The sequence below is a fragment of the Podarcis raffonei genome, chromosome 8, assembly GCF_027172205.1.
Source record: "Podarcis raffonei isolate rPodRaf1 chromosome 8, rPodRaf1.pri, whole genome shotgun sequence".
NCBI classification, from domain to species: Eukaryota; Metazoa; Chordata; class Lepidosauria; order Squamata; family Lacertidae; genus Podarcis; species Podarcis raffonei.
The window spans coordinates 11252688-11265378 of record NC_070609.1 but is presented as its reverse complement, the minus strand read 5'-3'; the positions used below and the strand labels follow the sequence as shown (position 1 = coordinate 11265378).

Below are 12691 nucleotides of genomic sequence, written 5' to 3'. Positions count from 1 at the left end.
TTTAAATGTGAACTGAATCGAATTTCTCCCCCATGAAATAAGATTTTAGTTTGCATTTAAAGATTTAGTTTGCATTTTCACAGGCTTTTCCCCTAAGGTGAACTCTGAGAAGAGTTTGGGTGTGCCTCCTCTGACGAAACTTCTGAGTGATTTCTAGGAAAGCGAAAATAATTTCAATTAAGGTTAATTAGGTTTCTCGGTGGGGGTTTTGCCTGTCCCTAATGCAGAATGTTAAATTCTGATGTTAAGATACATGGCTGTCCGTTTGAGAAACACATTAATTCCATCCTTGCTCAGTAACTATGACTCATTTCATCCACCTCCAGCTTTGCAGAGGCAGAGATGTTTGAGCCTAGTTGCAGAAGTAAGAGTAGAATGGAGATGATAGGCTAGAGGCCCAGAAAGAATGCTTTGACAGCTGGAAGTGCAACCTGGCTCCATCTGTCAGCCAGGGAAGAAGCAATTGCAGGAGATTTCATTGCCCTGGCATGCTTGGAAGAACACATATAAGAACTTCATAACTGAGAACCGGAGCCTGAGTTTGTTTTTCCCCCTCCTCCTCATCAGCCCCTTTTCCTTTTGTGCCGTGTCTTTTAGAGGGTTAGGATTATCTTAAGTTTTTTCACCTGAAGACTGTGTGTGGGGGTGCTTTAAATAATAAACTAATAATAATAATGGGACGCGGGTGGCGCTGTGGGTTAAACCACAGACCCCAGGACTTGCCGATCAGAAGGTCGGCGGTTCGAATCCCCGTGACGGGGTGAGCTCCCATTGCTCAGTCCCTGCTCCTGCCAACCTAGCAGTTCGAAAGCACGTCAAAGTGCAAGTAGATAAATAGGTACCACTCCAGCGGGAAGGTAAACGGCATTTCCGTGTGCTGCTCTGGTTCGCCAGAAGCGGCTTAGTGATGCTGGCCAGATGACCCAGAAGCTGTATGCCAGCTCCCTCGGATAATAAAGCGAGATGAGCGCCGCAACCCCAGTCGGCCATGACTGGATACAATGGTCAGGGGCCCCTTTACCTTTACCTTTAATAATAATAACAGGTGCCCTCACCCTCCGAGCTGCTTGATAATTAAACGCTGGCTGAACTATTTGCTCCCCTTCAGCTGTCGGCGGCACTGATGTTCGATGCGGTGCACGTGGTGGTGAGTGCTGTGCGAGAGCTGAACCGCAGCCAGGAGATCGGGGTCAAACCCTTGGCTTGCACCTCGTCTAACATCTGGCAGCATGGGACCAGCCTCATGAACTACCTGCGCATGGTGAGATGTGGCTGTGCTCGTAGTGGGCAGGCTGTGTTACCTATAATATCGAGGCACCTACACAGTATGAAGAGGGCCTTGTGCAGATTATATTTGCCCCAGACACAAACGTTTGCCTAGGTTTGAGCCAAAAATAAGAATGGGGTCCAAGTTTTCTGACAGAAATTGTGGCCCTGTGGTGGATTTCTCCTCTTTTCTTGTTTTTATTCTTTTCTTTTTGACACTGTGCTCGCCGTCAGAGATGCTTCTCTGTCTGCTTCCTCTGAGGGGGTGCAAAAGAGGGCAGTGTGTGAGTGGGCCTTCTCGGTGGTGGCTCCTTGTTTGCGAAATGTTCTCCCCAGGGAAGCACACCTGGTGCCGACATGGTTTACTTCTAACTGCCTGGGCAAAACATTTCAATTTACCGTATTTTTCGCTCTATAAGATGCACCCGACCATAAGACGCACCTAGTTTTTAGAGGAGGAAAACAAGGAACAAGAAAGGAACGCAAAGCCTCTTGAGTGAAGAGGCAGGAGCGCTCCGGCTGCGCTCAGGAGGCTTTGCGTGGCTATCCCTGAAGCCAGGAGAGTAAGAGGGATTGGTACGCACCGATCCCTCTTACTCTCCTGGCTTCAGCGAAAGCTGTGCAGACTGCATTCGCTCCATAAGACGCACACACATTTCCCCTTACTTTTTAGGAGGGGAAAAGTGTGTCTTATAGAGCGAAAAATACGGTACCTAGGCGTTTGATGGTTAATTGGGAGAGTAGTGAGTTTTCTGGCCCTTTAGTGGGGTGGGTCAGATTCATCCTTTTACAAATATTCTTGGATGAGCATGCTTGGGTATTATAATGCAGCTGCAGAGATAATGATACATTACTGCTCAACTTCCCAAACTGCTCCTTGGTGGGTAGCTGAGATTTAATAGCCTGGTCTCTCAAAATGGCCTACCAAGCTCTTTTATCTCCTCCTCCCATCACTCTGTGCCCTCCTTCCTTTTCTGCTACCTGTGCGTAGCAGTCAGGTCTTTGAGGCCTTGCCTCCCTGTAACTATTCCTGCTAACACTAAACAGCTCCTTCTGTAAGTAGGCCCTTTGTTTTGCAAAATCCACCCCCCCCCGCCCGAGCAATTCGGAATGTTCACAAACATTCCATGATGTCACTGCAGCCCTGGCCAATGGATGGGGAGGAAGGGCACATTTCAGTCGATTGAAAGCCGGAGCTCTGACAACTTCATTCTCCAGGCTTTTGCACATCACACCTGCTCAGCCAATCTGGAGCAGGCTCAGTTACACTGGGGGGGGGAGGATGGGGGGAAGTAATTTAGTTTTAAAAAGTAAATCTGCACATTGCATCTTTGATAACCTTCATATGTGCACACACTGTCTTAAAATGATGCGCAGAGAGGAACCCATAGTTCACATATATTGATGAATCTAGGGGGATGTGAAAATCCAGTGCTGGCTACCACAAGCTGGTTGTGACCTTCACCGCAGGCTGGCCATATCTCACTGTCTTCCCTTCTTTTCCTGTCTCCCTCTCTGTCTTTTCTCCCTCCCAACCCCCATTTCTGTCTCTCCATCCCTGGCCAGGTAGAGTATGACGGGCTGACAGGCCGTGTAGAGTTCAACAGCAAGGGCCAGAGAACCAATTATACCTTGCGCATCCTGGAAAAAGCCCGCCATGGGCACCGGGAGGTAAGTGGGGGGTTATCCTTAAAACTGGCCTTCCCTTCCGAGTCCAGGTTCTGAGCAAAGGCAACCCAAATCATGCAGTTCAGAATATGCATTTATAGTTCCTCAACTGCAAATCATGGCCACTGGGCCCATCACCTCCTGGCAAATAGAAGGGGAAGAAATGGAGGCAGTAAGAGATTTTACTTTCTTGGGCTCCATGATCACTGCAGATGGTGACAGCAGCCACGAAATTAAAAGACGCCTGCTCCTTGGGAGAAAGGCGATGGCAAACCTAGACAGCATCTTAAAAAGCAGAGACATCGCCTTGCCAACAAAGGTCCGTATAGTTCAAGCTATGGTTTTCCCAGTAGTGATGTATGGAAGTGAGAGCTGGACCATAAAGAAGGCTAATTGCCGAAGAATTGATGCTTTTGAACTATGGTGCTGGAGGAGACTCTTGAGAGTCCCATGGACTGCAAGAAGATCAAACCTATCCATTCTGAAGGAAATCAGCCCTGAGTGCTCACTGGAAGGACAGATCCTGAAGCTGAGGCTCCAATACTTTGGCCACCTCATGAGAAGAGAAGACTCCCTGGAAAAGACCCTGATGTTGGGAAAGATGGAGGGCACAAGAAGAAGGGGACGACAGAGGACGAGATGGCTGGGCAGTGTTCTCGAAGCTACCAGCATGAGTTTGACCAAACTGCGGGAGGCAGTGGAAGACAGGAGGGCCTGGCGTGCTCTGGTCCATGGGGTCACGAAGAGTCGGACATGACTAAACGACTAAACAACAACAACAACATTATTATTACAGTCACTGGCAGTGACTCTTGAATTGCAGGTGGGGGTCTCTTTCCTACCCCCACCCAGTAACACCAGGATTTAACCTGGGACCTTCTGCACAAGAAGCATGTGCTCAGAGCCACTGTCCTTCATCAAGAGTGCTCAGGGATGCGCAGAGTGGAGCTAGCTGCTCTGGCACCCAGAGCGGGGTCACGGAGAGTTGGACACGACTAAACAACTAAACAACAAGAACAACTGCAAATCATCTACTCCTGTTGGGTCATTTCCTGTAGCCTTGAGGGGCTGCAGGTTGAAGTCCGCTGTGTGCTCATCTTGCAAGAAAGCGAAATGAATCGGGCCAGGTTTCGAGATAGGAGCCAAGTTTTTTCTGAAGTTTCTACGTGCAGAATTCTAAGGCCTCTTCTCTTCCTCCTCCTTCAACTGTTCTTCACTCTCCAGTCCTGCAGCTTCTTGTGCCTCTGACTCTGTCTCCTGGCTGTCACAGACGCCTCCAGATCACTGCTTCCCTTCTACCAAGACTGTCTCCAACCCTGCTTCTCCCTCTGACGACTCCTCAGTATCCACTCCTCAGTGTCTATCCAGTTCCTGACACCGTTTCTATACTGCTCTATACTTTAAAGAACAAACCTCAAAGCAGTTCACATCACATTAAAACATCAAATAGAACAATCTGGAATAAAACTAATTCAAGCTCCCAGTACGTTGGTCCTTTAAAGCCCTCAACAGCCTTGGTCCAGTATATCTGAAGGAGCGTCTCCTCCCCCATCGTTCTGCCCAGACACTGAGGTCCAGCTCCGAGGGCCTTCTGGTGGTTCCCTCACTATGAGAAGCCAAGTTACAGGGAACCAGGCAGAGGGCCTTCTCGGTAGTGGCGCCCTCCCTGTGGAACGCCCTCCCACCAGATGTCAAAGAGAACAACAACTACCAGACTTTTAGAAGACATCTGAAGGCAGCCCTGTTTAGCGAAGCTTTTAATGTTTGAAGTACTACAGTATTTTAATATTTTTTTGGAAGCTGCCCAGAGTGGCTTGGGAAGCCCAGCCAGATGGGCGGGGTATAAATAATAAATTATTATTATTATTATTATTATTATTATTATTATTATTATTAGCTTCAAGGGAGATCCTTCAAGCTTCAGATCCTTCTCGAAGTGACGTTTTGCTTCTCCCAGTCGCCAGCCTGGCACCCAGAGATCTCCACACGGTAGCGATCAAACTTGTGCCAGTCACAAAACACACCTGGCACCTAGCTAATTTCAAACACTGCTGATAAAACAGTCTCACTCAGGGTTGGGGGCCTGGGGGCCGAATGCAGCCTTCCAGGTCACTCGGTCTGGCCCTTTGGATTCTCCTCAGGCCACACCCCCTTTCACCAGGCCACACCCTCCTTGGTTGTTTTTTGCCTGGCTGGAATGTGTGCTTGAACCCTGGTAGTGCTTTTTATGTGCCTGAACTGAGGACAAGGGAAGTATGGCTGTGCATTCATTGCTCCGCCCACCTGTCCTTCTAGCCCCGCCCACCCTGGCAACTCTGGGAAGTTTCCCAGAAGGTGTGATGGCCTGGGACTTGGGCTCGGACTCGGAACCAGAGGAGTCTCAGTCTGCACCGGGTCCTCTGTCTCAGGCAGCATCTGAACTGAGTCTGGGGCCTGATTCTGAAGAGCCCCAGTCTGCACAGGTTCCCCTGCAACAAGCACCAGCTGGGCCGAGTCAGGGGCCTGAGCCTGCCCTGGCTCCAGATGCGGGGATTACCTTGTTACCCTCTGCTGGGCAATCACGTACAGCTGCTCCACTACCAGTTGGGTCAGGAGAGGCTGAGGCGGCCTCTAGGTCTAGTAACCCACCGACATCTCCCGAGCTGCAGAGACTCAGGTCTGAGAGAAGGAGAGACCTGAGTACTCGCAGGAGGAGTGCTTGCCTTTTGGCGAGACAGGGAGGTGAGTCACCGGGGGATCAGGACCGGTCATTACCCCAACAGAGATAAAAGGCTGCCAGACCCTGCCCCAGGTTGTGGGAGCAACATTGCTGCTGGAACCTGCCTGAGACCCTGTGCCTGACCTAGCCTGGTTTCCTGTCTTGTGACTTGCCTTGGCCATGTTGGACTGACTCCTCACAGAATCCTTGGATTCGGGACCAGACCTGGACCGCGTTGCTTGGGTTTACCCCCGGGCCCAGCACAGAAGGGAATGCAGCCTTGAGCTGGAAAAGCTTCCCCTTGCCTCTTCTAGTGTGACCCTCTAACACACTTCCTCTTATTTGCAGATCGGGGTGTGGTACTCCAACAGGACTCTTGCCATGAACGCCACAACGCTGGACATCAACATCTCAGAGAGCCTTGCCAACAAGAATCTGACGGTCACCACCATCTTAGTAAGCTTGCTGCCCGCCTTTGCCGGGTTTTGTTAAGGGAGGGGAGTGTGGGTTCCCTTGGCCTTTAATATCAAATTCAGGTTGAGAGTCTTCTGGGCTTGACAGACGGTGAGTTTGTACGTGGGACGCAAGCGACCAGATCCAGAGCGCTGAGCTTCTCAACTTCTGTCGGGGAGTGAATTTTCGCAAACTCTGTTTGTCACGCAAGAGGGAGGAGCGCAACCCCTGCTGAGATTCTTCCACTTTGGCACGGCTATCAAAGCTGCGCTGGCACAGCTCACTGATCAGAAGGCATAGAGCAGCCCCATGACAGGGAGCCTAATGATCTGTCGGTCTGCTCCAGCTTTGATCCTGGCAACCCTCCATGCCATATATTGTAGTCACACACATAATATGGGACGTGGGTGGCGCTGCGGGTTAAACCACAGAGCCTAGGACTTGCCAATCAGAAGGTCGGCGGTTTGAATCCCCGCGACAGGGTGAGCTCCCGTTGCTCGGTCCCTGCTCCTGCCAACCTAGCAGTTCGAAAGCACGTCGAAGTAAGGAAGGTAAACGGCGTTTCTGTGCGCTGCTTTAGTTCACCAGAAGCGGCTTAATCATGCTGGCCCCATGACCCGGAAGCTGTATGCCGGCTCCCTCGGCCAATAAAGCGAGATGAGCGCCGCAACCCCGGTGTCGGCCATGACTGGACCTAATGGTCGGGGGTCCCTTTACCTTTTACACATAATACACCCCTTCTGTGCAGTAGTCTCATGCCGGAAGCAAAACAGGAGGAGTATGGAGTCCCTTGTGGGCTGCCCTACACGGCTCATGGTGCATTGCCAGTGTGGTCCTCTGCTGGACTCCAGCTCCCATCATCCACATCTATTCAGCATGCTAGCAGGAACTGATGGGAGTTGTAGTCCAACAACACTGGGAAGGCACTGTGCATTGGCCAGCTCCGTTGAGCACCATTTTGGCTTGATTGGTCCCAATTCTTGCGAGGTTGGGATTAAAGGTCTAAAGGACCTGTTCTGCTGTACACCTGGTCTGCGGCAAGAGGGGCCCATGGGGCACCTTCCAGATGCCATTGGACTACAGCTCCCATCAGCCCCAGCCAGCATGGCCTGTGGTCAGGGCTGATGGAGCCCACAGCATTGGCTGCCCTTGGTCTAAGGAGAAGACATGATCAAAACATTATTACACTGGAACTCATAGTAATTGAGTGTAAGCCGATTGATTCAGGATTGGTGTGATCTGAACTAGTGCAGTTTGAGTAGAGGTTTTTTGTGGGGGGGAGGTGAATGCCTCTCTTTTATTATCTATCTTTTCGTTTTTTAACAAGCGCTTCTTTGCTGTGTAGAGCTCCTCAGGGTGTCTGGCTGCCATTCTCCTCCTCACAGAAGGCGCTGAGACACGTAGCGCAGCCCCAGTGCCTTGTGGGAGGAGAATAAAGTGCTTTGTGGAGAATGTGAGAGCGGGGCTTTGTTTTGTTTCGTTTGAAGAAGGCAGGGGAAGGCGACTGCTTCACCAACCTGGGTAGTTTCCCCCTCTCCTCCTCCTGAAAAGAAATAAGCCAACATTTCTCTCCTCTGCAGAGGGCTATTCTGACTTAGCTGTAGATGTAGACTGACAAAAGTTTCGGAATACGCCACATGATTAATCTGAGGAATTCACTGCCACAAGATGTGCCGGTGGCCCGCAGTGGAGGGCGAAAAGGGGCATTGCCCACAACCTCGGTCTGCCCTCACCCAGCCCTCCACCCCCTCCTGGGTGACACAGCCTGCCATCAGTTGAGTCAGTTGCGAGGAGTGAGAAATGTCCTTATTTTCATCTGAGGAATGTCGGAGGGTATGAAACGGAACAAGGCCTTGGTGAAACTTCCTTGCAAACTTTCTTCTAGAACTTATTCCCTAACGCAAGGGGCTGTTACTCACTGTCTCCCTGTCCCCTCTTACAGGAAAACCCCTACGTAATGCGCCGTGCAAACTTCCAGGAGCTGTCCGGCACAGAGCAGTACGAGGGCTTCTGCGTAGACATGCTCCATGAACTCGCCGACATCCTTAAATTTCGCTTCCAGATTAAGCTGGTGGACGACGGGCTCTATGGGGCTCCCGAGCCAAATGGATCTTGGACTGGCATGGTGGGAGAGCTCATTAATAGGGTACGGCTCCTTGGGGTGGAACCCAGTGGGGTCTCTTTCTCCCAGACCTTTTCCTGAAGACCCACAACCCCCTTATCTTTCGGTAGTATATCATCTGACAGGGAATCTTCTGTCGGAACCAAAAGCACAAAAGTGTGGGCTGCTGAAAGAGGACAAGCGCATGTGAGCATGTACAGCATGCCCTTCTTCTGCAGGGCACCATGACTGCCCTATCACTGTCTTTCCGGTTCCTCCGAAAGCTCAGGCCCTAGTGCTGCTTCTTTGGTTCTTTGCCCTCAGATGAAGGCCTGTCTAGACACAGAGCAAAATGTGATAGGTGACAGGGGATCAGATTTTTTTAATGCACCTGCGTTCCTGTACTTGCTCCCTGCAAGTAGAAAGCTAGCATCACAGGAACTGGGCTCGACTAAAATATTTTCCTAGCTTTTTTCTTGCAGGGAGCAAGTACAGGAGCAAGTACAGGGAGCAAGTACAGGAGCAAGTTCTTGTTCTGTTTGTTCGCATGAAAGAGTGCTCAGGAATGGCATCCCCGCAACTGAAGTCTGAAGTTGTAAAACCACTCTGTCACTTCACTTTGCTGCATGGGTTGACCAAGGGCTTTCCCACAGCTTTCCTCCAGGGAAAACCACTCTTCACCGCTCAGTTGGAGCAAACTGCAGTTGGGTTTTCTAGGGATTGCCATTTGTTCCGATTTAGAGCTAAAGAGCGGGTTTATCCCTGGGAAAGGAGTGAGTCGGGGGTGGCAGGAACCTCTCAGTGCTTTCAAAGCACATGACAAGCAGAAGTGTGGACAAGCCCCCAGGCACAGGCCCGGTCTTATTTGTGGAGATAATGAATGAGCAGTGGGTACTTCATTCTTTTTCCAGGGCTACAAAAGATAGTGTGATTAAAATGGACAATAATTCACTATGGGAAGAACTGCTATCTGCTGTAGTTCTGGAGTCTCCAACCAGAGGGTGATACTGAGACCTGTGGCTGCCAGTTGAGTGTTTGCTACATCCAGCCCACAAGGGTTCCTCCCAGATGTTGCTAGACTCCAGGGCCCATCAGCTTCAGCCAGCATGGTCGAAGGTCAGGGCTGATGGGAGTTGTAGTCTGGCAACATTTAGAGAGCATCACATTGGCCACCCATATACGAGGGTGGGGTTTCTCCAAACTTGGGTCTGTAGCTGTTTTTGGACCACGACTCCCATCATCCCTATCTAGCAGGACCAGTGGTCAGGGATGATGGGAACTGTAGTCCAAAAACACTAAGTTGGAGAAACCATGTACTGGGGGACATATTTATACATTAAATATGCATTCAGCGTGGGAAATTTTTTTCTAACCATGTGGTTGGAAACCTCAGTATGAAATAAATGTGCAAAATCACCCTGATTTTCTGCTGCATGAGCAAGCAACTCTATAAAGTTGCTGGAAGTTTGCTGCCACAAATCAGCCTGTGAAATTCAGTGCCCCTCTCTGCCCACCCTCCCTGACCACCAGCTTGGCCTTTCTGGATCTCTGACACACTCTTCCCTGCCACCTCCTTTCCTGCTTGCAAAATGTCGTTGCCAGAGTGATCTTTCCCTTGCTCTGAGCAGTTAGAATGGCTGGCGGGTGGAGGGGGAAGAGGAAGAGAAGGCACCGCTCCTTTGCTCCTGCTCCCACCCAGAAGAGGGCGCATGGCGGTGGGTTGGGCCATGCAATTCTCTGAGTGACAGGCAGGGGTCACTGTGCTTTGCTCCGCAGAAAGCTGACCTGGCCGTGGCTGCGTTCACTATCACGGCCGAGCGGGAGAAGGTCATCGACTTCTCCAAGCCTTTTATGACCCTGGGGATCAGCATCTTGTACCGGGTTCACATGGTATGTGCGCTTTTGTCTTGTGGGACTGGGAGGAGGGGGGCCACGGCTGAGAGTTGAGCAAATGGGCCGGTGAACCTTAAGGGCAGAACAGTGTGGCTGTTGAGTCTCATTTCACACACAACCCAGTACAGTGGTACCTTGGTTGTCAAACGCCTTGGTACTCAAACAACTTGGAACCCAAACACTGCAAACCTGGAAGTAAGCGTTCTGGTTTGCGAAGTGTTTTCGGAAGCCGGATGTGCTCCGTTAGAGTCTTATGCTGAGGTCTGTCTGTTTTTGCCGTTTATCCTTTATGTTTTTGTTTTTGCAGCTCTTTGTTTTTCGTTTTTGTGACTGTGTGGAAACCCAGTTCAGCTACTGATTGACTGTGTGACTGCAGTACATTGTTTATTGCTTTCATTTTATGGATCAGTGGTCTCGTTAGAGAGTAAAATTCATGTTAAATTGCTGTTTTAGGGGTTGTGTTTAAAAGTCTGGAACAGATTAATCCGTTTTGCATTACTTTCTCTAGGAAAGCGTGCCTTGGTTTTGGAATGCTTTGGTTTTGGAACGGATTAAGTTTGAGAACCAAGGTACCACTGTACCTATTCTGAGACTTTAGACAGCCTCACAATTATAGGTGGGAGTTTTGACCCCTGTGGGTGATGTTCTTCAGCCTTCTTAAAGCAGTTCTTTATCATGGGAAACTCTGGTTAAAGGAACACTCCTTCATCCTCTCCTCCATTCTGATAACGGTGCAAAATTGTGCTGTGGTTTCACACCATCCCACGACTCTTCTCTCCTGTCTTCAGTTTGGGAAGGCAGCAAAAACGACAACTTTTATCACATTGCAAGGTTGTCAAAACAAGGTCTCCTTGGCTGCATTCAGCTTGATGGATCGCAAAGTGTGCAGCGGGGCTAATATAAGCAACGGTGCTGGAATTGCACCAACGATACCCTTGTTCCAGTCCCGTTTCAGCCTCGAAATTCATTGAGTGACTTCAGGTTGGCCAGTATCTCTTGGCCTCACAAAGCCATTGTCAGAATAAAACAGGGAGTGAGGAGCGAAGCCACGTCCTCTGCCTTGAGCTCATTAGAGGAACATTATCCTAACAAATACCTTGTTATTTGCGAAAGACCTTTAAATGGAGCAAGGGAGCGTAGCTGCAATTGCCCCGGGTTTGTCATGAATCAGCAGAAACCAAGGTACCAGCCCTGAGTCAACAACCTCTGAAACAGCCTCCAGAAACCCCCATATAATGCCAACAACAAGCCGGTTTCCTTCAAGGCGCATTAGAGCGAAGAGAACGGCATTAAAGCTAATTGTGTAGCTCCATTATCTCTGCAGTTAGCAGAGTTGACCCGTTAAGTCTGCTTTCAGGAGCACTGCAAGCAATGCTGGCTCTGCTTCCGTGGAGGCAGCTTTTAATTGGAATGCACCACGGCAGTTTGCTGGCCCACATGAAACAGCCCAGTCTTCCTAACTTAGGGATAGGCAGTGTTTAGGCTGGTCCATTGGGGCGCGTTGACACACCAACCTTCGTCTGCCTCCAGCCAGCCAGCCCTGGCCTACCTGCCTCTTTTCTTGCAACCAGTCAGAGATGGTCTGGTTGTCAGCTTCCTTCCCCTTAGTCTCAGCGTTGCCCCTGTAGAACGCAGCAGCAGCAACAGGGAGGAAGATGGGGACAAAACTAGAAATGGCTCTGTCATTGGCTCTGGCGCCACCTGCTGTTGGTCTCCCTGCGTTCTGCCCTACCAGTCACAATGCACACCAGCCACTACTGGGGATAGGCAAGGTTTAGGCTGGGCTGAATAGAGGGATATAGGGAATATTTGTTGGAAGCCACCCAGAATGGGTAGGCCCGCAGGGGTCAGCAAACTTTTTCAGCTGTGGGCCAGTCTGCTGTCCCTCAGATCTTGTGGGGGGCCAGGCTATTTTTTTTTGGGGGGGGGGAGATGAATGAATTCCTATGCCCCATAAATAACCCAGAGCTGCATTTTAAATAAAAGCACACATTCTACTCATGTGAAAACACCAGGCAGGCCCACAAATAACCGAGATATGTATTTTAAATAAAAGGACTCATGTAAAAACATGCTGATTCCTGGACTGTCCGCAAGCCAGATTTAGAAGGTGATTGGGCCGGATCCGGCCCCTGGGCCTTAGTTTGCCTACCCATGGGCTAGGGCAATCCAGTCAGATGGGCGGGGTACAAATAAATTATTAATATTAATGGTGATTCAGTGGTCTTGCTACTCTGGTGCTTATTTCTTTTTTTTACAGGGACGCAAACCAGGGTATTTCTCCTTCCTGGATCCTTTCTCCCCGGCTGTTTGGCTTTTCATGCTCCTAGCTTATCTCGCTGTCAGCTGCGTCCTCTTCCTAGCTGCCAGGTTAGTGCCCCCTACCCTGGAGCCATACTGAGGCACTACTAGGGATGGGCCTATAGGGCATGACCTCCCAGCAGTGTAGCTGGCTGCTTGGGCACCGGGGCTGAGCCATCCATGGGGGCAGGGCAAGCTGAGCAGGTCTCTCTGGGCGGAGCCTGCAGAGTGGCTGAGGGGAAGGCGCGTGGCAGACGCGAGCCCCACGTCACCCGAAAAGGAGACATGTATGGCTTGGGCACGTTGCAGGC

The 12691-nt window shown here is 50.4% G+C and overlaps 1 protein-coding gene across 2 annotated transcripts in view; it reads left to right on the top strand.

Annotated features, from left to right (window-relative positions):
* GRIK5 (glutamate ionotropic receptor kainate type subunit 5) overlaps positions 1–12691 on the top strand; it is a 102957-nt gene that overhangs the window by 72584 nt on the left and 17682 nt on the right. The window contains exons 9-14 of one of the 2 annotated variants that reach the window (XM_053397888.1): positions 1109–1261; positions 2833–2937; positions 5981–6088; positions 8028–8231; positions 9963–10076; positions 12340–12449. In XM_053397888.1, coding sequence (XP_053253863.1) covers positions 1109–1261; positions 2833–2937; positions 5981–6088; positions 8028–8231; positions 9963–10076; positions 12340–12449 — 794 coding nt within the window. The remainder of the gene's footprint in view (positions 1–1108; positions 1262–2832; positions 2938–5980; positions 6089–8027; positions 8232–9962; positions 10077–12339; positions 12450–12691) is intronic. The other variant, XM_053397889.1, reaches the window with a different exon arrangement.